The sequence below is a fragment of the Eptatretus burgeri genome, chromosome 12, assembly GCF_056783735.1.
Source record: "Eptatretus burgeri isolate ZD-2024b chromosome 12, Ebu_testis_v1, whole genome shotgun sequence".
In the NCBI taxonomy this organism is placed as follows: Eukaryota; Metazoa; Chordata; class Myxini; order Myxiniformes; family Myxinidae; genus Eptatretus; species Eptatretus burgeri.
Genome location: NC_140972.1, coordinates 90,331,440 through 90,358,128, shown reverse-complemented (window position 1 = coordinate 90,358,128; position 26,689 = coordinate 90,331,440). Strand labels below are relative to the sequence as shown.

The 26,689-nt window shown below is 42.6% G+C and overlaps 2 protein-coding genes across 19 annotated transcripts in view; one reads left to right on the top strand and one right to left on the bottom strand.

Annotated features, from left to right (window-relative positions):
• Window positions 1-26,689, top strand: part of LOC147016117 (uncharacterized) — a 68,838-nt gene that overhangs the window by 6,869 nt on the left and 35,280 nt on the right. For 5 of the 15 annotated variants that reach the window (XR_015050015.1, XR_015050013.1, XR_015050012.1 and 2 more), the window contains exon 2: window positions 4,786-4,891. The exons of 5 other annotated variants lie outside the window; for them this stretch is intronic. Coding sequence is in view for 1 of the 10 variants with exons in the window: in XM_085848847.1 (XP_085704973.1) it covers window positions 4,786-4,891; window positions 26,178-26,275 (204 nt within the window). In the remaining 9 variants the exon portion in view is untranslated. Of the gene's footprint in view, window positions 1-4,785; window positions 4,892-15,313; window positions 16,717-26,177; window positions 26,276-26,689 lie in introns of those variants that run through there. 5 more of the 15 variants (XR_015050005.1, XR_015050003.1, XR_015050004.1 and 2 more) reach the window with 2 other exon arrangements.
• LOC147016116 (disintegrin and metalloproteinase domain-containing protein 9-like) overlaps window positions 5,611-26,689 on the bottom strand; it is a 112,269-nt gene continuing 91,190 nt past the window's right edge. For all 4 annotated transcript variants that reach the window (XM_085848840.1, XM_085848841.1, XM_085848842.1 and 1 more), the window contains 8 exons: window positions 23,568-23,673; window positions 21,195-21,285; window positions 21,013-21,046; window positions 17,793-17,851; window positions 15,256-15,319; window positions 11,745-11,788; window positions 6,233-6,296; window positions 5,611-5,979 (listed from right to left, as the gene is read on the bottom strand). In XM_085848840.1, coding sequence (XP_085704966.1) covers window positions 6,236-6,296; window positions 11,745-11,788; window positions 15,256-15,319; window positions 17,793-17,851; window positions 21,013-21,046; window positions 21,195-21,285; window positions 23,568-23,673 — 459 coding nt within the window. In that variant the 3' untranslated portion in view covers window positions 5,611-5,979; window positions 6,233-6,235. The remainder of the gene's footprint in view (window positions 5,980-6,232; window positions 6,297-11,744; window positions 11,789-15,255; window positions 15,320-17,792; window positions 17,852-21,012; window positions 21,047-21,194; window positions 21,286-23,567; window positions 23,674-26,689) is intronic.

Below are 26,689 nucleotides of genomic sequence, written 5' to 3'. Positions count from 1 at the left end.
ATGTTGGCAGCATTACCTCCACAATTTAACATCCCTACCCTGGCCTAATGTTGCAACCCAAATTTGGTGGCATTCTGACTGCTGGTTCTGGAGAATATTTTTGAAGGAATTTATGTGATTTTCCCCAAAATTGACAGTCGGCCATTTTAACACACGTCCGGTCACGTGACCAGCATGACCTCTGCAATTCAACATCCCTCCCCGGGTCTAATGTTGGAACCCAAATATGGTGGCATTCTGACTGGTGGGTATGGAGAAGAATATTTTTGAAGGAGTTTGCATTATTTTTCCCAAATATTGACTAAGTCGGCCATTTTGTCAGTCAGGTCAGGCCAGATTCAATCTGGGACTTGCCACAGGTATCATGTAAACCTGTACTAACCTGTTCAATGATCGGGTTGTCGGTGACTAAACCGTCTCCCCCACAAGGTTTTTTTTGGTGAGGAGGGTGTTTGGATATGGACACCCAGCAGGATTAAAAACAAAACCTGTCAAAGGGCCGAGGAGCTCCTTGTGAGCCAATGGCCATCCATATCTAGTGCCAACTATGCCTGCGGATGTCCTCCTGCAGTTGGGTTACTTCTTATTAGGAAGTTGGTGGCAGGATTTGCACTCCGGCCACCGTAAAACCCTTCATTCCACAAAACACAAAAACACAAAGAAATCTGAAAACCCACTCAGTGGGAGTACTTCCTGTGCAGTTGGTCACCATGGGTCAGGAACTATGAACCAGAATAGCACTAAGTTCCTTGACTTTGCAAGAAATCATGGACTTAGGGTGGCTGGTTCTTGGTTTCAGTGCCCATAAGCTCATCGCTGGACTTGGTATTGGTATTGGGCGGTGTGGCAAAGGAGATTGACCATGTCCTCGATGATGGTTGCTGGAGGATGATCCAGAACTGCACGGTCTACCGGAGTGCTCAGTTCCTTAATACTGACCACCAGCTTGTTGTAGCAACTCTGAAGTTGCACCTGAAATCCAGGAGAATGGTACCATCCCTGCCTAGGCTGGATATTTGGCAAGCTCAAGGATTAGAGGGTAGCTGAGGAGTTTGTGAACAAGTGGAGTAGAGATTTGGGGGGTCTGGGTGCTTTGGGAGGTCCTGAAGAGTGTGGAGTGCCTTCAAGACCACCGTCCTTGATGTTGCCAGTGGACGTCTTGGAACTCACCCTAGCGCAAAGAATAATTTTGTCTCTCAAGGGACACTGGATACCATTGACCAGAGTCACAGGGCCAAGCTGAATGGGAGAGCTGAGCTGTTCAGGGAGCTGAGGCGTAAAACTGTACGTGCGCTAAGGGTGGACAAGGAGGCCTATGTGCGAGGAATCTGTGAGGGTGTAGAGCATCACCTGTGGTCAGGTGATTCTCCTCCTGCTTACAGGGGAATTCGTGCATTGCGTTCATCTAAGCCCATCCCTCGGTGTTCTGCAGTGAGAGCAGAGGGTGGTAGGCTCTTTCCAGAGGAGTCCGAAGTGAAGGCCCGCTGGGCTGGTTACTTTGAGCGGTTGTACCAGGTTGATCCACCAGCTCTCGAGTTGGATGTCAGGGGTGTTACAATTCCTGTTGCTGACCCTCCAATCCACTGTGGTCCACCTTCGTTTGTGGAAACGCAGGCTGTGGTGAACCGGTTGAAATGGGGTAAAGCTCCAGGGATCTGTGGCATCCATGCTGAACTTCTCAAGGCTGGTGGAAATGCTGCACTCGTGTCGTTGCATGCAGTTCTGTGCTTTGCCTGGAACACAGGCATCATCCCAACGGACTGGGAAGAGGGGCCTTGTTGTACCTCTCTGGAAAGGGAAGGGTGATCGCCAAGACTGCAACAACTACCGAGGGGTGATGCTGCTCTCATTGCCGGGCAAGGTCTTTGCTCGGATAATTCTTGATTGGGTTCGCCACCATCTGCTTGAGCACCAGCATCCAGAGCAGTCAGGCTTCACACCAAAGAGGTTAACGATTGACCGTATCCTTGCTCTTCGGGTCCTCAATGAACGCAGACGAGAGTTTTGGCAGGGGTTGCTTGCAGCCTATGTTGATCTCTGTAAAGGGTTTGATTCAGTGAATCGGGATGCCCTCTGGAGGATTCTTGGTCTTCGTGGGGTGCCACAAAAACTGATCGATCTGATGTCTGAACTCTACTCTGGTACTGAGAGTGCTGTGAGATGTGGTGGTACCATCTCTGACTTATTTCCAGTTGTTACTGGAGTTTGGAAGGGGTGTGTACTGGCCCCCACACTTTTCAGCACTTGTATGGACTGGATTCTGGGGAGGATGACAGAGAGATCAAGCTGCGGTGCATCGTTTGGGAATGTGAAGATCTCTGACCTTGATTTCGCAAATGATGCAGTCATCTTTGCGGAGACTTTAGATATCCTTTTGGGGGCCCTCGAGGTGCTGAATGAGGAGTCGGAGCCGCTGGGATTACGGGTTTCCTGGGTCAAAACGAAGATCCAGGCTTTCGATGACATCTTGGATGCTGCTGTCTTGTCTGTGCCTGTTTGTGGTGAGGATGTTGAGGTCGTGGAGAGATTCACTTTCCTTGGCAGTGATATTCATGTCTCTGCCGGCTGTGAGTCAGAGGTCAATAGACGTCTGGGTCGGGCCTGCGGAGTCATGGATTCACTGGATAATGGGGTATGGTGCTGCAGGTACTTGTGCAGGAGGACGAAAGTCCGAGTCTTCAGGTCCTTGGTGCTTCCAGTCTTGCTCTCTGGATGTGAGACTTGGACTCTGACCAAGGATCTGAGACAGAGACTTGATTCCTTTGGTACCAGGTCTCTTCGGAGAATCCTTGGCTATCGCTGGTCAGACTTTGTGTCCAACGAGTGGTTGCTGAGAGAGACTCAAATGAGATTTGTTACCTGCGTAGTCCGTGAGCATCAGTTGCGGCTGTATGGACATGTGGCTCGTTTTCCTGACGCTGATCCTGCTCACCAGATTCTCTCAGCGAGGAGTCTCCTGAGTGGAGGAGGCCAATGGGCTGACCACGTGCCTTGTGGTTGCAGCAGGTTGATCGGCATCTCAAGGAGATGGGGATGGGCCAGGCATCTGCCTGGGGGATGGCCAGACAGAGGCACCTGGAGTACCGGCGGAAAGTGGATGCAGCGACACGCTGCTCTGGCGCATGCTCCCATACCTGACCTGACCTGCCATTTTGATATGCTTCCGGTCACGTGGTCAGCATGACCTCCACAATTTAACATCCCTACCCTGGCCTAATGTTGTAACCCAATGGTTTTCAACTCATTTCAGTCCACAGACCACCAGGCCAATCAATCATTTTCCGTGGACCACCTCCTTTTTGAGACATGATAAAAAAAAAAGACGAGACAACAAACATTTTGGTTTGAAATTTATTTCTTACCAACAGATTTTTGTATTCTCTTCTTACTGTTTGTTCATTCATTCGGACAAAACCTGGTGGACAGGTTGGGTGTGTGACAAGGACAAATTGATTTTGCTGAAGATCTGGATACTCAAAGTTTAAAGTGATTATTCACCATTGAGAGATAGGGCCAAAACGATGTATAAATAACATGGTATTTCAAAAAGTTGATGGATTTTGATGAAACTTGGTGGTTGAGTTGGTTCGGTGACAAGAAGAAGCCAATTCAATTTTGGAGGTCCGGAGCCAGATCCAGTCCCTCAGTGGGATACAAACCGTAAACTGTTCAGCCTGGTGGAGGTATGCGCTCTATCGAGTGCCATTCTTGTTTATGCTGCTTTGCATCTTGTTAATAACTAACATTTTTATGTCTCACTGTCATCCTTTTTGGTAAGCCTGGTAATGAGTAATCCTAAAGCCATTTCAAAATAATGCATTTACTTTTTCAAGTTAATACAAAGATGGTGCAGGTTATTCATTGTCTCTCTTATAACGTCTTAACTCTCCAAACGTGAAATTTTTTTTTGTCTTGAATCATTTCATCCACTGAAGCTAAAAATTGGAAGAAGGGTTTTTAAGATGTTCACAACCCATCACAAATATGGCAAAATTTATGACCAGACAATTCTGGGTAACAAATTTGGTTAAACTGTTAAGTGGTTGTTATTTAGATACCCACCGACTAGGACCACACGCTGTACAGATCATTGGTGCTGCTGAACCAGTCTCCTGGGTGATTGGCTACAATCCTGGACAGGTCATCACTCCAGCACAGGATACTTGAACAGCTAAATCATTCCAGCAAGCTGGCACTCATTTTGCCTACCTCAGAAGGATGACAAGCTGAGTCAACCCCACCCGGTATTAATTCAATCGAAAGCAGGATTTGAACTCAGGACCCTTGGATCCCAAGCCCACCACCCTATCAATTAAGCCAACACCAGGCATACATTTAGATGTGTAGTTTATGAATTTCATCAGTGACAAAGAACTTACTCAAAACGGGATGAACAGGATCAATGTCAGAGCCAGCTTGCCTTGGGCAACACTGTGAAATGTGGGAAGTAGATGATGTCAGACAAAATGCATTCCGCAACGTCAAACAAGCTATTTCTGAAGTGATCATCATAATATGAGTTACACAAGCGAAACTATTTTGGAAACAAGCACTAATGTATATTGGGCCTCTGTACCAGCCTGAATACAGTGTCATAGCATCAGAAAACAAGTTTCATGGTAATGCTCTGACTATTCCTTGAAAACCATTGTGTCCATACACTGCAAGGTTGGTTAGTGAGGTGTGTGCTCTCGCATAACATTCCACAGATTATCTTGCAATTGAGGTTTGGGAAGTATGGTCGTTAATCTGCTTGCATGACCATTGGTACTCCATGTTCTGCAGTCTAAATGTATGGACGGTCAATGTGGGTTGGCACTGCCTTTGGGAGGAAGATTCCGCCCTGAAAATGCCCTGCTGACTGCGAAGAGAAAAGCCCCACCACTAGATGGTACTACCAGCATTCAGTGTGTTACTTGAAGTTACTTCCCCCAAGGTCAACGACCATGTTTGTCTGATGTCACGTACTATGCTGTCTGTCGTCTCTGTCATCATGCAAGTAGGTGATTTGTACATGCGATGACCCTTCCATTAGTATATTCGTGTCATTTGTCAAAAATGTTTGAACGGTTAAAAAAAAAATTCAAAAATGTCTGCATCCATGAAAATCTTCACTCAACATCATAAAATGTGCCACAAAGCGGATAATATCTGATTTCCACCCTCTAACCTCACAATGAAATAGAAACACCACTTTCACGCAAGGTAACACATTTCACCAATTTCATATTTTAATGCCTTTTGATGAAAAGGAGAAGTTATGGCACGAGTCCTTGCGAGTCAAGGAGGAATAAGGTCTGAATGGGAATGGTAAGAGAACCAAACATATTCTCTTCAAACCATTCTGTCACCATTTTTGCTTCATTTGCCGAAATATTTTAATAAAATGATTAATATGTGCAAATCTTTGAAGTGCTATCCATATTTCAGCATTTCAGCTTCCGATATTATTGAAACCACTGCAAAACTGTCAAATAGAAACTATGGAATCTCAGGAAAAACTTCACAACACAAATATGTAGTTGATCAATACATAGCATATGAATGATATCAAAATGATTGAATGGAGTGAACACGATTGATGAAGAAAAGGAAGACTTGGAGACAAAAGGTATTTGGCATGGAAGCATAATCACATTTTAATTTCAAACGTCATTTAAAATAACTACAGATGTAGAGACACGAAGAACAAAAAGAGACACATGATCCGGTGTCGTATAATACGAGGTACAGAGTACGAGTAAATTCAGAAAATTAAAACAGCTTAAGAAAAATTAACTTTCAAAGTTAAACAGTTTTCCTTCTCACTCCAAAAGTTGCCAAAGAAGAGAAAACATTCTGAACATTTTAGCACAACACGTTGCGATGCGTGAATTCCACCGTGTTTGACATTCCATCTTTTGTTCTCAGTGTAACCATTTCTGCAGATCAATAACTGAATTTTTCAGACTCAAATTGAAAAGATGTTTTACTTTTGCCCTGAAAGAAAAAAAAAAAAAAAAGAACGAATTTTCCAACAATATTGTCATCAATGCAGCCTCACAATGAATACCGTATTGGGATTACAAATGAAAAGGTCATGTTGGGAAGTTCTTCAAAGAGTGCATTACAATACTGTATATCAGAAGGCATGAATAAAATCAATGATACTGATATGTCCCTAATCACTAAATGTAAAATACACTTTTATTAAACCAGTGTAAGAATACCTGTTGCAGAGTTTGTTCTTTACCTTTCAAGTGAACTGCTCATAATTGGAATTGCCTTGTAGAAGATGAGGAGGTGGTGGTGGTGGTCTGCAAAACACGAACATGAAATTTCTTTCCAATAAATAATGGAAAAAAAAGGTTTGAAGCAACACACAGACTTTATGATTTACTTTCTACAGTATTACATTCTTTTTCTTGTTATGTTTTCATCCCTGTCTGCCTGTCTGTTTGTCTGTCTGTGAGCAGGATATCTCAAAATGTTTTGAACAAATTTGGATGAAACTCGGGGGACAGGTTGGGTGTGTGACGAGGACGAATTGATTCGATTTTGATGAAGATCAGAATCCGGATCCGAGAATTTTCTCATTTTTCAAGTGATTCCTCACCATTGAGAGATGGGGCAAAAAAGAAGCACAGCACAATATATCAAAAAGTTATGGACTGGTTATGACACAACTTGGTGGATGAGTTTTGTAGGTGACAAGAACAAGCAGATTCGATTTTTGTTCAGGTCCGGATCCAGATCTGGCCCATCAGTGGGATAAAAAAAAGTAATCTGTTCAGCCTAGCAGAGGTATGTGCTCTACCGAGTTCTGTTCTAGTTTTCAGAGTAATGATGTTAGGGTTAGATCTTTGTGAATCAATATATAATTGACAGCACATGCTTTACATAGATGTCAAAGGCATTGTTTCATCATTTGCAACATTAAGACAGTTAATGATCAGTTTTCATTGTACATTTTATTAGCCCTCGTTGGACTTAGTCCAAAACTGGGGCTTCTGGATCTGGTCTCGATTTTCGTGTGTGTGTGTGTGTGTGTGTGTGTGTGTGTGTGTGTGTGTGTGTGTGTGTGTGTGTGTGTGTGTGTGTGTGTGTGTATGTTTGTGCGCGCGCGTGCCCGCAACCATATTTCGGACATGTACGGACCAAGTTTATTCATACTTGGTACAAAGACAACACATCATGGTATACATATGCACATCATGTTTTTTTCGACATCAGATCCAAGATGGCTGACTGGCGGCCATTTTAGTTGAAAAAAACCCCCTGATGTTAAACATGTCCTCAACCATTTCTCAGACATGCATTTACTGATGTTAAAACTTGGCACACATAATGAATGACGGCTTACATATGCATGTCATTGTTTCGAGATCAGAGGCAAGATGGCCGACTGGTGGCCATTTTGTTTCTTAAACATGTCCCAAACCATTTATCCGACATGCATGGTCTGATTTTGTTCAAACTTGGCACAAACATAGCACACAATGGCATACACTTGCACCTAACGTTATTTTGCGATCTGATGAAAGATGGCCGACTGGTCGACTGGCGGCCATTTTATTTGTACATAAATATCATAATACTTTCATGTGTGCTGCAGTATGGTGAAACAAAAGGTGCCTGTTTCACCATAAGGCTTGCCACTGTTCTAATACCATAAAAAAGTGGTTTGATAAATGCATCTTGAAAGCCATGCCCCAATGGCAAGAATAAGTATTACAAGCTGGGGACAGTATCAAATCAATCCATCATTAGCACAGAAGATATCCAGTGAAATGTTTGAACAATGTTTTAGAAACTACATGTTGGTTTCAGTTTTTGTATAACCAATAAACAAAAGATCATTAAAGAAAATTTTACTTAGCTCTATTTGGAACATCCCATTTGCAGGGAAAAAGGGGGAAAGAAACAACAATGGTCAAACTCATGATGACACTGTTACAGGACATGATGTATCCTCATTGCCCCTTCCCTCCTCTCCCACCACCACCTCATTTGCATACAGTGTCAATTCTCATGAGGGAGGTAGAACACAGAACAAATCAGGATGTTACTGAACAAAAAGAATCCCAGACATAAATTAAGCTTGGGTATAGTAGACACACAAATGAGAGAGGGGTGGTGTGAGGGTTGGGAGGGGGGCAACAGCAAAGTTGAAGACAAAATAAAGGGAGAATTGGAGGAATAAGGGATGTGGGGAAGAATGAGGGCAAGGGGAGGACACAAGGGATGAACATGATGAAGACAGCTGCAAAATCTCAAATACAGAAGGAGAAATAATAACTAAAAACACAAAGAAGTGGGCTTTGGGAGGGTTAATGGGGGTAGAAAAAAAACGTTTTGTGGATGGGGTATGACTTGAGATGATGGTGGACAGCTATCTTGATGCCCTGGAGGGAACAGTGAGACTGAAGAAACTCTGGCCTGGTGCAACCACTACACAGACAAGGTGGTCACTCAGTGAGGAAAAAAGTGAATGAAAAAACTATTCATGAAATTACAGAAGTAAACAAGTAAACTGTTTCCGGCTAGCATTGCAAGCCAGGCAAACGCCCCCGCACCGCCACCCCCCCCCCCCCGACACCCACCTGGACGCCATAAGTACACCCCGTGGTCATGCATTGAAGTAAGAACCATGAACGACACCTGAAAACTACTGGTAAAGGAGGGTGCCACCATCAACATCTTTATCTTTGCGAATGCTGCCTGAGCTCTGCCATCTTTCGTGAACCCAGCACCGAACTCACACAAGCATCATCATTGTGTGGGGATTAGGTAAATGATTCTTTCTTCACTTTGTCTCATCATTTACCCTCCTCCCCCCATTCTTTACTATCTGTGGTACAAACTGTGTTAACCGCATTAGCTGTGTAGTGGTAAACATATACCTCACGAGTAGTCGATGCAGAAGCTCTTGCAAAAGTCATTTCTTGCTTCAAGTTTGTGGTTTCTCTTGTTGAGTGCTATGCCATCTTCTTTGAAATCAATATGACGAGCAAACAACTTCAGAAGAAGAAATTTGACATGCTAATAGATGATGACAGTGAGCAACTGAGAAAAACCATGAAGTTTCTTGTGGACTAAAGGAGTGGCGAAGGGTTGCGAAACACTGGTAGATAGATGCAGGTGAACTTGCTGAGGACTTGGGAGACACCGGCACACTTCAAACCAAATCTGGTCCGAATTTGTAGAAGTAGGAAGTAGTTCACACTTGAAACAGATGATGAGCCAATTTAGAACCCCAAGGAAAAATTGAGTCAACTTCTTTTCTTTTTTTCCAATCCTTGACACAGCAATACAATTGGTTGAAAAACAATTCACATAGATGCATCAAATTAGTTCTGTGTTTGGCTTCCTCTATGATGTCCACAGTTTGCAGATTAGAACATCAAAGCAAATGATAGAACATCATTTGAAGCTCGAGGAAGATGTACAACATGGGGAGAGACGCAGAACTGAAGGTTTGCTTAAAGCGACAACTACCCTTGCACCGGCCCTGGAAAGACTGAGGAAGTTGGTTCCAAAGGCTGGAAAACAGGGGAACGAATAAGGGGTGGTGAGCAGTGATTCTGGATTTTGTGAGTTTCACAAAAGGGGTAGTGTGGGTTTGGGTGGGAGTTGTCACAGGCAGATTGCACCCTGCAGAAACATTGGGATGGTAATATCTGGATGGCTAATATCACGTTCTTCTTCATAAAAGAAGCTTGACACACTTATCCACCAAGCTGCTATGATGTAACAGTTACATTTGTTGTTTTTTTCTCCCACATAGAAGGATCATCACTTTTGATGCGACTCAGATAGTAGCAAGGTGCTCAACATGAATTGGCAAATTTATATTTTCAATCGATTTCTCTGTTACAAGAGTGTAATCATGAGGAAGAGCATCCACGATAGACACCAACGGAGGAAATGTATCATTGGCATTGGGCATTAAGTTTTAAATGGTGGAACTTTAACATTAAAGTGGTTTGTCAATTTTATTACAAAGCCATCATGAACGAACGCCATTACCTTTTGGAACGTAAACCTGGAAACATCGACTCTGAAAAAGATCTCAAAGGATGGAAAGGCTAGCTGGTCAAATCAATACAATAAATATATATTCAGCTCCACTTCAGCTGTACACATTCCAGAGGAGAAATAGTGGAATGAAAGCTAAAGATGAAAAAACATGTCAGAAATGGAAGATTTTTTTTTGACTACGAGATTCATCGTGATGAACGTGCTCACCCAAAAACACATACATGAATCGGATGTGCAAATACAATCAGATATTCAATCAAAACGAGAGGCTATCACACAGGTCAAATCAATAATGTGAGAAAATACAAACAAAACGCAAAAAAATTAACAAATAGAGATTTAAAAATTTGAAGCTTTAAACAAAAAAGATTGATAAAGTTATGGCAACGAAGCATTTTATCCATCAGTACTGCATGGCGTACTTCATATGAACAACTGAATCCCAATCCATTTTTTACTTTCTTTCGGATTAGGATATGACCTTTAAATCTAAATATTCATCGTTATGTTCACAAAATTCCTCTTGAATTTGATGCATTTTGTCTATTCTGATTCTGATGTACCATACTCTGTTGCAGGACATCAGTACCGCCAAAGCAGTTTCTTGGCAAGGGTTATACTGGGTGGTTTGCCATTGCATTTCCCAGCATTTGTTAGGGCAGGAATTTAGAATTCGTTCATGGTGCCAGCGATAGGCTTGCCTACTCTTCGGGAAGGATACCATGCGGCCTTTAACGTCTATAAGCTAATGCTGGCAGACGGAACGTCCGTTTAACGTCCATCCAGGGACGGCACATACTTGACCAATCACCCTGTCTGTGAAACACTTGGACGACAGCTTATAGCTGGGTCGGGATTCAAACCCAGGTTAGACAGCTTTGAGGTGAGTGTGTGTACATCTCGGCCATCTTGCCAGCACACGTTTGATCTATCGCTCATTAAATAGCAACACACTGCTGGGCTTCAGTTAGTGTGTGCAATTAATGCTCATGCCATGCTTGCCTTTGTCCTCAGTAGAGTCCTCTCTTTAATTATCTTTATTATGGATGATTTTGCAGCGATGGCAACTGGAGTCATGATGCAGTAAATAAGACATGATGGGCTTACATTTCCTGAATCAACCTCAAAAAGGAACACATCATTCAAAACCAGACTTGTTCTTCCAGGAGACCTCATTATAGTAACTTGTAGTTTATGCTTTCAGTGTTATCGCTGAAGCTTACCAGTCATTGATTCATTTGCATAAGCTAAATTGGCAGAGAAGCCCATAATAATACAAGTTCCCTTACAAGGTCAACACAGGAGGGGGCTATGAGACCTATCAAGACTGTTTAATAATTGCCAAACTATGGTTGTCTGTGCTCTATCTTTTTCAAATGCTAATTGTCAAGCAAGGAAGCAACATGTATCATTTTTTTTTAAGTCTTTGGTATGACTCGGCCGGGGTTCGAACCGGACCAGCCTCAAAGCAGACACTCTCACAATTAGGCCGTCAATTCTGATGGAAATCAATCAAATCAATTACGTCAATCATATAATTGTACTTTAGAATTTTATTTGTGAATAAATTTCAGTGAAAACTTATTTTTTACAAAGTGTAAAATTAAATAATGCACTGGGAAATTTGAAATGCAGCATGGATTAGCAAGGCATTCTTTATGAAGCATGTATAAAATAATCATCGTTATTTCAAATGTTGAACTAAATGACCGATATAAATATACCTTTGGGGAACTTTGCTGACGCTGGTCATTGATGGAGTTTCAGCCTAAAAATGCAACAACAGATGTCAGTTTCATGGATACTTAATTACTTTTAAAATTAATCAAACAGCATCTGCAAAATATTCAATGAGCTTTGAGAGGTTCGTCTCGTATGAACCAAATGCTATCAATAATAATAAATGTCAGAGAGGAGTATGTGCGTGTGCGTGTGCGTGTGTATCCTCCACAACTCCAAAACCATGAAACCTATCAGCCTGAAACTTTGCATGCATACTCAGAGGAACTCCAAAGAAATGCACGAGTGAAAATTGGGTGTTTGGGTTAATTAAAACACCCCTTTTGAAGATAATTAGCATCCTTATTTAATGATATCCTTTATCAAGGCTCATCCTTGGTCACCTCGCTGAGGTCTTGATTTGCCTTTTTTTTTGGTCTGCTCAATAATTACCTGACTTGGAACAGGCCACAACAATTTCTTAACGATAAAGCGCTCAAAAATGTTTTTTTCACTTTCCTCACTCATATCATCGAATGCCTCATCTTCATACCTATAAATCGCTTATAAACACCCGGAGATGCCAGTTTTCATGGCTTCTTCTCATTTCTGCACATACGATAACCTCTAGAATCTCTTAACGTTAACCTTTTCGTGTGATCTGCTTTCATTATCCACCCATCACTTCCACACAGTTACATCGAAAAAATAATGTACACATCTCACATCGACTGACTGTGTTGGGCCCATGGTCCATGCGGTGCCTCGGGTGGTGCCTTACCCACTGAAAAAAATTTAAAATTTCATTTTTTTTTTGTATACCTTGTCGAGGCTCGTGTGAGAGCTAACAGACAACGCACATCAAGGGGCATGAGACAAGAGGGGCGGGAGTGGGAGGGACAAAACAGTGGGGAACAGACACATTAGGAGATCTGTGGAAGGGAGAGGGATGGGATGGGGAACATGGGGAATAGAAGATGGACATTACAGGGACTTTCAGGAAGGAAAGCAGGGAATTTGAAGGAAGTCAGCTTGGGTGGATTATAATTATCAGGGGTAGAAAAGATCGAGGATTTGGATGGGGGATGATAAGAGGTGGTGGTGAACAGCTGTTTTCAAAGCCTGGAGGGAAGAATGGGAAAGAATAGAGTGAGGAAGTTTATTCCAAAGGTGGGAAAAAGAGGAATGAAAGAGTGAAGGTGAGCAGTGATTCGTGATTTTTGTAGTTTTACCAGAAGGGGGTTGTTGGCTGACCTTGAGCACCCTAAGGAAATGTGGTGGGGACAAATCGCAGAGAAAGCAGGGGGGCAAGGCTGGAGAGGAGACGGTAGAAGATAGAAAGACCACCGACCAACCTGCGGTGATTGAGTGAGAGGCCCAATGACTCAGCCTCATTGCGGGAGATGCCGATGATCTGAAATGCCCTGGTTTCTACAGCGTGAAGCCGAGAAAGGTGGGAGGTAGGAGCACCAGCCCAGAGGGGAGAGCAGTACTCCATCAAGCTACGGACAAAAGCTTTGAAAGTGGTCAGGAGCTCAGGAGGGCTGAGGAAAGACTTTGCCCGACGGAGGATTCCCAGTCGGCGACTGACTTTGGAGGCGAGGTTTGAAATGTGGCTTTCCCAGGAAAGGGCATGGCAGATAATGAGACCCAGAAGCTTGAAAGAAAGGACTTCTTCCAGAGGATTGTTGAGAAAGTGGATTGGTGGGTTTTCTAAACGGTTCTTTCGAAGAGACATAGTGAGAGTGTGAGATTTGTCCGGATTGAAAGACATGTTCCATGTGTTGGACCAGTTTGTGATTTTATCCAGATCTGCAGTGAGCGAAGAAGCTGCTGCTTGCCGGTCTGAGGGATGACCGATGGTACGGCAGAGGGTGGAGTCATCAGCAAAGAGATATAGAGGATTTTTCAGAGAGTCGGAGAGATCATTGATGAAAACCAGAAAAAGAACAGGGCCCAGAACGCTACCTTGAGAAACTCCAGCCTGGACAGGAAGAGGGGATGAAATAACTCAATTTAGGGCCACATGCTGACTGTGACAGGAGAGGAAGTCTGCGAGCCATGAGTGGAGATGGCCTTGAATACCATAGGAAGAGAGTTTGGTGAGCAGGGCAGGGTGCCAGACTGTGTCAAAAGCACGTGATATGTCCCGGGATACGGCTCCGATTTCCTGTCTGGCATTGAGGACCTCCATCCATTGTTGGGAGAGCAGAAGCAGCATATCCAGTGTAGAGTGACCTGGTCTGAAACCAAATTGATGATCGGAAATCAAGCCATTGGAGAAGAGGAAGGATTTCATGTCTGAAGCGATGATGGATTCCATAACCTTGCTGATGATTGGGAGAAGGCTGATTGGTCTGTAGTTGCACCTTTTTATGCAGGGCAGTGATGTTTTCAGATTTCCAAGCAGATGGCAGATGACCTTGAGCAAATGAGAGGGTGAATAGAACAGAGAGAGGGTGAGCAAGAGCAGAAGAGCAGGCTTTGAGGACACGTGGACTGATGCCATCTGGACTGGTTGCGGTTGCATCTGGACCGATTTTTAGATGACATCGCTTTCTTTAACCTTTTTGTGCGATGTGGCTTCATTATCCACTTGTCACTTCGTTATTGATACATATTGAAAAAGTAACGTCCATCGACCTTGTGTTCATGTTGGTTCAAGCTGTGAAAAGCATGATGTTTTAACATACCCCATTTCCTTCAATCCTGTACTATCCCACCCACCCTTTCCCTACAAGTCCCACAACCAAATGCAATCCGAGAACCATTCCCCCCATTTCCCACCCAAGTCCCCCTACCAAACGCAAGTCCAGAATCTCCCCCCCTCATGCTTACCTCTTCACAAACTCCCTCCCCACTTCCCCCCTTTTCTCTCCCCCATCCTCCTTGCTCCCACCATCCCTCCCAGAGTGCATAGAGACATTTGGTGAGGCATTACTCTCCCCACCCCGCACATTTCCTCACTCTTTCCCCCTTCCTAGCTCCTCCCTTCCTCACCCCTCCTACCTCCCCACCCCTCCTCTCTCCCTCCCTCCTCTTTCTCCCTCTCTCTCCCTCCCCTCCTCTCCTTTCTCTCCCTCCCTCCCCTTTCTCTCCCTCCCTCCCTTCCCTCCTCTCGCTTCATCCCTTCCCTTCCCTCCTTCCCCTCCTTCTCCCTCCTTCCTCCTCTCCCTCCTTCTTCCACTCCCCCCCCCCCCCACTGAACATCCCCATCAGTGAAGCAGCAGGTTGTATTTGCGAGTTAAATATAAATCAGGGCATCTGCTTTGAACAACTTTACAACAACGTTGAAACTTAGATTTTAACCATGCATTGTTAAAAACTTCAAAACTGTGTCATTTCAGTTATTGTAATAAACTTTAAAAACATACAACCTACAGAAAAGTACATCGTAAACATGTCACAGTTGAGCAGTAAGTGTTGCAACTGCATCCTTGGGGTTTAGAGTCAGATATTCCATTGAGCCATACTTGTGGAAACACAAGTGCTGGTTATCTATACTTCACGACTAACCTGCTCCCATGCAGCATTAGGATCGTAACCTTGTTTGGGCATGGCAACAGCGGGTGGTGGAGGTCTGAAATGTACACACAATCAAGATTGAGCTGACAAATTCAAACAATACAACATTCATAGAATTCCACTTTATAGCCATGGATTAACCTGACATTTTCAAGAAATAAAATCAACATCATACTAAAATTGGCAATCTGTCTGTCCATGATACATCCGTTCATTACTTATCCAATCTCAACCAAACTTTCCAGGGTGACGAGGGATCATGCAATGGAGGTTGCAGCAACTTCATTTGCCCAACCACCCCCAGGGGGTTTTCCACCCTTGACAAAGGCCATGCGAATGTGTATAGATAGATAACGTAGCATTTTGTGGGGCACACCTACCAGAAGTAAAAATAGGACCGCCTGTCCTGAAGCTCACCTGGATCAGGAGCAATAGTCACTCAAACCTCCCACAGACCACCTAAGACCCTGAATTTTTTTTAATGCCATAAACAAACTTTGGTCCATAAAGGGTGAAGTTTCATTGAAACTCTGTGTAGTTCGGAGAAGAGAGCAAATACCTATTTTGGGGGGTCATAACCCCCTACACCCCTCCCCGCCTGTAGACTCCCTTAATGAGCACATATATTTATGCAGCCGATAAGCTTTGGTACGTCATAGGTGATGAAGGTTGTGGTCTAAAGTTGTGGGTTGTCGGATATGTCTGAGTCTAAAGCATCATAGGCTAAGAAAGTGTGAAAATGTATAATTTAGGTGAATATCACTGAATACAAATGGAACTCAACTCCGTAGAATGGTGCGCACATGACATACCCCCACCCAGGGCCGCTCCGTGAGGGAGTGGGTGTTTCTAGTTTTATAAATATGGCAGATCCATAACCAACTATCAAACCTTGTTTATTCAAAAAGCTGAGATCTGATATTTCGGTCACACATTCACCTGCGACAGGGACTAAGCAGATTGCATGTGGCTGGGTCTTGCCATCGCCCTTTCGTAAGAGGCCGCTATTGAAACCTCCGAATACCCGAGCGGCCGCAGTTTTTTTTGAGGGAGCCAGGATAGGGGAGCTGAAAGTCATTGGAGCTCAGGGTACAAAGGGTTAATCTCAACTCTTGTTCAAAAAGACCAAGTGTGTTTTTTCAAAGACTTATAAACTAAAGTTTACACTGTATTGAAAAAAAGACAAATACAAAGTATAGGAGGCATGTGTTGTCTTCATGTTACTCCATGGTTCTGAAAGTTGGATCCCCCTCAGAAGCATGCAACACAAGGCTCCTTTCATCACACATGCATGCATACCATACGAAGCATCTAAAACAGACAGCAGTGCATTCAACATATCACTTTATACGAAGTTCAGCAACAATGGAAGGACTTACAAACAACCGAAGATTTTCGACTTCTGGTTGAGGGTCCTGGTGGAAATTTCAGAGCTCTGGACACCAGAATAAGGTAAGTACATCTTTTTTTGTTGTTGTTTTTCGTATTTGTTGATGTGATATTGTGCATTGGGTATCACTTAAGGTTACAGTTGTGTTTCTAGCAGATTAGTGGGTAATTGTATTCGTTTTATTTGGAAGCATCAGGCTAAAGCCTCCTTGTTTGTTGCTCCTAGTTGAGCGGTTATCAGTTGGAAATATGGTTTGGAAACTGGGAGATAGGGAGCGAGGAAATCAGGAAATAATGAAAAGAGAAAAAAATTACAAACGATGTTTCATGTGGGTCATATCAGTGATAGTGGAAGTAGAGGGGAGTCAACGTTGTGGGAAGTGTAAGGAAATTGCCCACATGAAGATAGTTATTGTGAGGTTGAAAGGATGGGTAGTTACTTCACCGCAGGTGTCATATCAGAGTTTGCAGAATTTGTCGACAAAACTTTGCATGACTTCTTTCATTCAGAGGAAGGTTGGCCAAGCACGCAGCACAGCTCATCTATGCTCCGAGCATAACTGGCTTTGATCTATATTTCCAGTGTCCTTACTATCGTCATGATGAGTGCAAGCCAAAAAGCTTTGACATGTCTCTTAGTTTTTTCAGCAACTTTCATATATTTATACCTGGTGTTCTATGGATGCAAAAGAGTAGTTCTGTATGGACTTTGAAGTTGGCTTATCTGCTCTCAATTGTTTGACACATACCCACACAAATAATTTTAGTGCAGGAGGAGGCCATTCGACCCATCATGCCTGCGCTGCACCAAGTCCAGTATCCATCATCAATCCGCACACAAGCAATATCCCCATGCCCCTCTATCTCTAATGAATCCAGGAACCTATCTAATTCTCATTAAACCTATCCACCACCTCCACTGCCACTACCTTTCCGAGGAGACCATTTCATGCATTAACCGCTCTCCGACTGAGAGGCCCCACCTTGAAACTGTCCTAACTCTCATCTTCTTTACCATCACGCTATGAGCCCAGGTCCAAACACTGAACACTCTACTGAAACCTTCATTACTTTAAACATCTCCATCAGATCCCCTCGTCATGGCATCCTTTCCAATGATTAGAATAAATAACAATTACCTTGTTGGAGCACTTGGCGCTACACCAGGAAAAGGTCCAATATGTGCCACATGCATTTCCTAAAAAAAAAACAAAGGATGGACAGATAAACAACAGATGATACAAACACACGGAATAAGGAAAGTGAGCTGTGTTGTTTCTGAGTTATAAGCATGCGCGCGCACGCACGCACGCACGCACGCACACACACACACACACACACACACACGCACACGCACACGCACACGCACACACACACACACACACACACACACACACACACCAAAATATCTGTTGCAGTCTGTGAACCCTTTAATAATTACTATTTACGGTACTCAATATGGTCTAGACTCTAGAGCTGTGAGTTCTGTGGTACGATGTGAATCTCACATCCACTGTATTTTCCATTTTAAACTGTTTTGCATATTATTTGTCCCCTACCAGTTTCAGCGAAGGGGACTAAGGGTTTGTTCTCTGTCTGTCTGTCTGTCTGTCTGTCCATCCCACCTGTGGTTTTTCAGACCTTTTCCCATCCCCTTTAACATATGTAACTGAAACTTGGTACATAGATTCATTATAATAAGTTACAGAACAAGTTCGAGTTTCATGGTGTTTCGTCAATTTTTCACAGAGTTTATACCCTTTTTAGACTTGGTAAACATCAAATATTATAACAGACGGGTCAGTGTTTGGCTGCCCTGACTCAATCCCACTGCTTTACACCCATTGGCTGGACAGCTGGCCTGACTCCACCCCAATAAAATCATGCGCTGCCATTCCATGAAGAAGCACTAGATCGGCAGGCTTTAGGCCTTCGGACTGGCTGTTAGTCCATGGCCCAGTGCAATTGGAATTATCCCAGGTAGAAACCACGATGTATTATATATGATCCCACGTCCCAGGTATATAACCACGATGTATTATATATGATCCCACGTCCCAGGTATATAACCACAATATATTATATATGATCCCACGTCCCAGGAATATAACTACAATTATATATGCACATTAGCCAAAGGCATGTTTTTGCTTCATGTATGTACATCAGGTTATTTGTAATAGGAAATAGGCAAAGCCTAGAAATGACGAAACACATTGGGTCAGAAAGGTTATTCTTTATTTCGGTTCTGGTATCGGCTCAAGCATGCTATAAAGCAAATTAATCTTTATCTGTGTTTATTATCCTCGTTGGCTTTATTGGTTTCTAGTCTACAAAATATATCAGTAAATTAAAATTTATTTTCCTTTTATTTTGCCGAATAGACCCAAACACGGTGGGTTATTGGGTTTCTTCTTCTTCTTCTTCTTCTTCTTCTTCTTCTTCGTTTTAGTTCCTGTATAGGCTCGAGCGTGCGATAAATGCAAACAAATTTTGATCTCCCGAACATTCATTGGGACTGGTAGGGGACATGTATTGTGAAGCAATTCTCGCTCTTGTTTTGTATACTTTGATACACACTCTAACTACTGCATCAGGGGAGGCAAACAAACAAAAAATAGAGTGACCAAGATAACACAAAATTATTTATATTTTAAATGTCTTTAATGCAAAGCATTTACTAGCTGTTTATCCATCCTATTGGGGGTGAGGGGTAGGGAGGAGGAGAGGAGAGGAGGAAGGTGAATTTGGAGTTGAGTACAATCTTTACTTAAGCTAAATTGATACAGCCATGATTTTGAGGTCCAAAGTGATTTGCTGTGTGTATGTGGCAAGGTCGCCTTCAAAACAATAACCAGAGTGAAGTCAATGGTGCACCATCACAAATCCCCATGCTGCCCACCTAAAACAAATTTGAAAGATGGCAAAACATTCTACCAGGAATGACCCAATATCAAATTTGGAGTTATTTTTTTTCCCCCTGTTTTGACCCTTTGTGACCACAACTCCAACCTGGGACATGAACCAGGGTCAAATCCCCAAAAAATCGTTTCATATTTCATGCATCACCCGATGTTGATTGCATATACAAAGTTTCATTTAAAAATGTTTTAAAATGTGCCCGTAATTGCATGTTTCGATATTTGACCTTTTGACTTCACCCTAGGAAGTGAGGCCAAAATGACATTGACCTTCTTGGCATGTGTTGATCATTACTACCAGTTTGGTGAATTTCTGCCCACCCGCTTATGAGAAGATGGCGTGATGGACGGACGGACAGACAGACAGCTGATTTCAATACTCACACAAATGAATAACTTGGGGGTTGTGTTTATGAAAAAGTTCAGTTAATTTCTCAAGAAATGTGACAAAATGCCCTTTCTGGCTTCACATGACATGTGAGAAGATAAATAAGTTAAATAATATAAATGAATAAATGCTGATTCACGGATATTTTCAATGGAATTATTTTACGCTTATAAATGGTTAAATCTCATCTTGGACACCCTGTAATTCTTGCCAACTAACAATTAATTTCTCCAATTAATTTGATCTCCAGAACATATCTATTCAAATTGATGAGTTGACTGTATCCACCCTCAAAACACTCCCCACTTCCTTGTCTAACATACTCTCCAAATTTTTGAGGTTTTTGTACCTGCTGCATTTTAAAATGTGTTTTTAGGTTACAAAAATTAAGTTTCAACAAGGATCTCTCAGCCACCTCTAGATCTCTATGTCCTCCACCTTTTGGGTGGTATGAGGAATATATCTGTGTAATATGAAAGTTAAATCTTGAAAGGTTTTTCAAAATATCACGTACAAAACCCAAGTTGCTGAGATGGATGTCATGGCAACATAATTCAGCCAATCACAGCCGTGATCTAATCAGGTTGACATAATGGTAAGAGGAATAGATATCTGCAATACGAAAGCTAAATGTTCAACGGTTTTAGGAATATCGCGTTCACAAAAGTACATGGACGGATGATTGGTCGGTCGGACGGAGCTCATTTTAATGTCCCACCCCGCCGACAAAAATAAAATTGACAATTGTTGTGAAGAAACAGCTGAAAATAGGAAAAATAAATTGAGGATAAATGACAAAAAAAATGATTTAAAGTCCGTGTGATTTAAAGTTAAAATCACTTGAATACGTATGACACCTAACCCCACAACATCTATCCACAGGATGCACTACATTTGAATTGATCAGACATCCACCCATCCTCTGCTCACGGAATCAATATATGGCAACACATGCAAACAATCAATCATTTAAGCTTACTGTACACAGACAGACCAGTAAAAGAAAATAAAAATCCACCATGTAGGCCAAGCTGATTCATATGTGTTTACCTGAGTTTTACACTGTTGTGATGATTTATGAGGGCTGTAAAATAAAAAGTAAACATTTTTTATTCAGGTTTCATTTTTCATCGACATACAATTCCTCTAATTGCAACTTTTCACATCATTTTTCTGGCATGAAAATGAATTACTACGACAGGCCGTAGCTTCATGCTCCGTTAGACTCTTACCATTTAGAACGTTTCTTCCACCACCAAATGAAACCCCCAAAACCAGGAATCATGAGAAGCAGTAGAAATAACTGGGTTTTTTTTGGAACATCTGTAAAAACACAATTTGAAAACATAAAAAGGCAGAAATAGGAAGCCCATAAAGGTGAATGGCAAATTTCTTAACATGATATGCAAAGTTACTTCATTCACATTACATGAACAAACAAAACTGGCATTTGTAAAACTTACCTTATGACCTCATCAACATTTTTGACATTTGTTGATGGATCATTCCAGCTTGGACATTTTTTACATTTTGAATCATCACATGAATCTGATACAACTCGATTTTAGAATAATGGGGACATTTAACAGTCCTGAGACTTTTGCCAGCAAAGATATTTTCCCACTGACATCAGTCATCGAACAGAGCTGACAGGGTGGCCTCGAGGTACGCCCACTCGCCTCTAAGGTGTCTATCCTGGGTTTGCATCCTGGCCCAGCCATAAACTGTCATCCCAGTGTTTCACAGACAGGGTGATTCATCAATGTGTGTGCTGTCCCTCGGATGGACGTTTCACGGGTGTCCTGTCTGCTGACATTAGTTGGTGGACGTCAAAGACTGCACTGTGTACTTCGCGAAGAGTGGGCGAGCTATCGCCGGCACCATGAACAAATTCCAAATTCCTGCCTTAACATGCAGAAGGCATTGCGTCAGCGGCACAGCCGCACCCTCAGCCAGTGATGCACACAAATGAATAAAATGGAGTTCTCAAACACAATGCAAAATGGCTCAAAAAGAACTCTTATTAAATCAGCAAAAACAGAATTTTTGATCCACCTTCATTCCCTTCTACATTCACATCATCCTCCACCTCTTCTCCGGTCATGTCATCCCCCCCCTCTCTCTTCTCGCGTTTTCTTCCCCCTGGCTTTTTATCCACTTTTGGGAAAATACTGTTCTTCCTCCTTCGATCCTCCCTCTCAGTTGAGAAAAGCAGGATTTGGTGTGGTTGGGAGAAAGTTTGAGAAATGAAAAATAATTTGTAATCTTGCAGGAAATGATCTGTAACAATGGTAAACCACATAGTGTATTACTTGCCATGGGTTATGGCACATATAAGTACTGTGGGGGATTGCCTTTAAGCAGTTGCACTGTTTCTTCATGAGGAGTATATGGACCATGAAAAACTCATGGTGCTGGAGCTCCGAAAGAAGACAAACAATCCTCAACTCTCCTCAATCTCCTCTCGAGATTGCTGGAGGCAATGGTGCAAAATGGTGCTCCCGGAGAACTTTGTTTCTTCCACAAATGATTTCTGAGAGTGACCGGTTGACGTTGCCTGATACTTCCGGTCCATCGGTTTCACAACTATGTGATGCTGTGGCTACAACAACTGATTATGGAGAATAGCTATGCACTCATGTATCTCACTGGGTGTTAAATGGTGGACCCTGGCTCTGATGAAGGACTAATATTTGCAATGTTAGCTGAACGCATCACTTTCCATGACTGTTTCCCACTCTTTTCAGCATTCCATTGATAGCATGCACTCGATTCCTGACAAATATCACTTTCACTATCTCTCTCCAAAAGGACCATCTGGCACCCCCCCCTCGCCCATCTACTTTACTAATAATTTTCGAGGAAGTTCAGTCATTCAAACTCCTATGTTTCACTATCAGCCATGATCTTTCTTGGGCAATGGAAGTGAGAGGCTACACGGTCTTGTAGAATCTCACTTGCATTGGCCTCCAAAGCCAGCCACCGACTGGGCATCCTCCGTCATACAAAGTCCTTCCTTGGCACACCTGAACTCCTATCCACCTACAAGGCTTTCATCCACAGCTTGATGGAGTACTGCTCTCCCCTCTGGGCTGGCTCCCCTTCCTCACATCTTGCTCAAATTGATGCTGTGTAAACCAACGTCTTTTAGATTATTAGAATCTCCCACGATGAAGCTCAGTCTATGGGCCTGTCACTTTGCCATCACAAAAAGGTCGGTGGTCTTTCTGTCTTCTACCGCCTCCTTTCTCGTCTTGCATCCTCTAGGTTTCTGCAGGGCACACACTATCCACCATCAGCCCTCTTCTGGTGAAACTCCCTAAATCAAGGATAACGACCCTCGACTTTGAATACAAAAAACCAACTTCTGCCTTTTCTACGAGCCTGGACTATGAATACAAAAAACCCCCGAAAAGTCAGACCATCCTCCACTCCACTTTGGACTCCCAGTGTATCATCTTATTTCAAAGACTTTTTATTACTCTTAACACCTCCATCAGAAAGTATAAAAACTTAACACTGACACAGAAAATGGTTGATGAATTATGTAGGTGAGATGGCATTCGGAGCAAAAGCAACATCCAACAGGACGGCCCCACACATACCTTTACATGCAGGACCACTGTCGATTGAACCGCCACAGCCGCTATTCACACAATCCGGCGGGGCATATCCAGAATCACAGTGGCAATTTTTATTGTTGTTACAGAGCTGGTGGAACAAATTAGGTGGGAAAATAAAGGAGAGGCTGTTAATACCTCTTGCCAAATAGTTTTACTTTTTAGGAACAAGTTAGAAAATTTTCACAAACATCACCGAATAATTTTTTTTAATTGGAAGACTAATTACAGGAAGACTTCATGGTTTGTTTCATCACGTTCTCTTATGTACATCACATAATCCAATTCACTGTCGATTTCTCTAAACTTCTTCCATGTCTTCCTTTTCCTGAGGGATTGAATCATCGCCTACTTTGCAATGTATGTTCCCCCCCCCCCTTCTGCCTTTGTTAGGTACATATTTTGGAAAACAGTCCTCCATACTTTGCTAAAAAGCCTTTTTTAAAAGGTTTTTTTTGTAAACATTGTCAAGGCTCATAAAAGAGCTAACATGCAGAACATATAACAAGGCAGGAGACAAGAGGGGTGGGAGAGGGAGGTACGAAACAGTGGGGAATAGAGACATTTGGAGATCTGTGGAAGGGAGAGGGATGGGGCAGGGAACACGGGGTATACAAGCCTTCCTAAAAAAAGGTCCGTGCTTCATTGAAGTTCACTGAGGTCATGTCCTCCTTCCATTGAAGCTCTTGTAGTAAATTAGTTCGTAATTTCCTTCATTCAATTTAAACTTTGTTGAACTGTTGCTCAACGCAAAAAACAATGCAGTAATGATTGCTGTTCAGCTGTTCCTGATTTGTGATTCTGTATTCCATGGAGTTAACTATTCCAGGGTCATTTGTTATTATCAAATCTAGCAGTCTGGGTCGGTGACCCTCGCAGTGATTCCTGACCTTTCATTGTCAGTCTAACCCCTCGACTTTCAGCTCTTTCATGGGTCTTGTCATTTGTATATACTGTATTATAGATCAGTTAACTTTCTGTTTGGAAAAGAGCAAATGGGCCATGTCATGATCTTACAAAACCATGATCTTTTGTCAGTCAGGTCAGTTAGGTTTCTTAACTGCCACTGGTAGCATGTAACCCAGTGCTACCTGTCTCATCATCGGGTAGTCGGCGACTAAACCGACTACCCTCACTGGCTTGCCAGTGCAGAGGGTGACTGTGACACCCTGCAGGACTAAAAACAATACCTGCCAAAGGGTGGATGAGCTCCTTTAGGGAGCCAACGGCCATCCAGTAAAGAGGTGGTGTCTCCTAAAAAACACCCATCTGGTTAGACTGATTTTTTAGGTCGTAGGTTGTGGACAGCAACCGCTCAGGGTCGTACTACCATTCTGACTTAGGAGTGTTAAAGTGGTGCCCAGAACCATCTTACACTCTCCGTGCCAGGATTGCTGGTCTTACTTTCTGTCTCACTCAAACTATAATTACCGGGCTAGCTTTAATCTCTCTTTCTTACAAACAAACATCATACATTTTTCTTACTCACTCATTTTCACTCTTCATTCTCTCTTTTATGTATCTTTCCTCTCATTTCCCTCAGACAGCCTCCAATTAAATATGATGAAGTCCGAAAAGAATCTCCGGTGATCTGCTTGTCTCTGCTGCCAATGAAAAGGGGGGCTCAGGCAGTAGTAGTATCGGTCCCTCCCAAGACCCTTGTCTTTTGATCCAACGTGACTCTTTTCTTTTGATCTCTTTTGATCCAAATCTAACATAATCTAGCAATAAAAACAAAACAGTTCACGTTTTGTATACCAATGATAGGCCGGATATGAATCCAGACCTGAACCAAAATCGAATCGGCTTCTCCTCATCACCTACCAAACAAATCCACCAACATTTGTCATAAACCGTCTATAACTTTTTGAGATATCGAGCTCTGTACGTATCGTTTTTGGCCCTATCTGCCAATGGAAAATAATCACTTGTGGAATTTTAAAACTATTGGGCCCGTTGGCCCATTGGGCCAAATTTTCATTGGTCGACACAGCTTTGTAGCATACCCTCCTGTTGTACTACTTGATCATTTGCTTGCCTTTTCACAAAGCCCAGATGACCTTGGGCCAGGGCGGGGATTATATGTTCGTTATTAATCAAAATGATGCGACTATTATTATGATTATTGATACTATTATTGGTATTAATTAATATATGCTTTGTTGCCATGTTATTATTATTTTTGTTATTTGTTTTACAATTAAAATGCCATGTCGTGGAAGGACCTGTTTCAGCTGCTCTATACACCTCAACATGGCGTGCATTTAAAACATGAGAATTCTTCCGGCTTCTTTGTGGTTAATTAGCCTGATCAACTGAGGAAATAATGAGGATCATTTCGATGTATCGCATTGCACATCAGAGCACTCCAGTAGAGCTCCACAAAAAACATGACACACACAGAAACACACACACACACACACACACACACACACACACACACACACACACACACACACACACACACACACACACACACACACACACACACACACACACACACACACACCTCAAAACTTGACCTGCTTGAATTTTGCTGCAAAGTTGTCTCTCTTTCTCTTTTATATCGATGTTACTTCGGTTTCTGCTCCCGAGAACTTGCTGCTTGTGTACCTCCACCATTAGCGAGACCAAAAAATCCCCAACAAGCCACGACATCACATGATTATTGTGTGGCCATCGGCAACTCAAGGGTGGGTCATTACGATGTTTGTTTCTTCCCCTTCACTGCCAAACTCTGGAACTCTTTACCTTCTCATGTCTTTCCCTTTTTTCAAAAAGCAGATCTTCTACTTCCTCAAAACTCTAAGACTATTCCCTTTCTTCACTTTTCTATTTATGTACCACAGTTCTTTTATTTCAGGCGTGGCCTCGATGAGGACTCATAGTCCGTGACTGGAGCCTTAAACATAAAAAACCCCATTAAAATGGTATGACCATAATGTACTGTATTCTACATTTAAAAACACATAAATAAACCTTAAGAAGCATCAAGCAAGTCATCAGGCAAAAAGTACACTTCCATAACTTTTTGTCAGGGCAGTGAAATAGAATTGTTGGATTGGTTATATCGTGTTATGTGGAAGTGGGGGAGGAGGGGGTGTCCA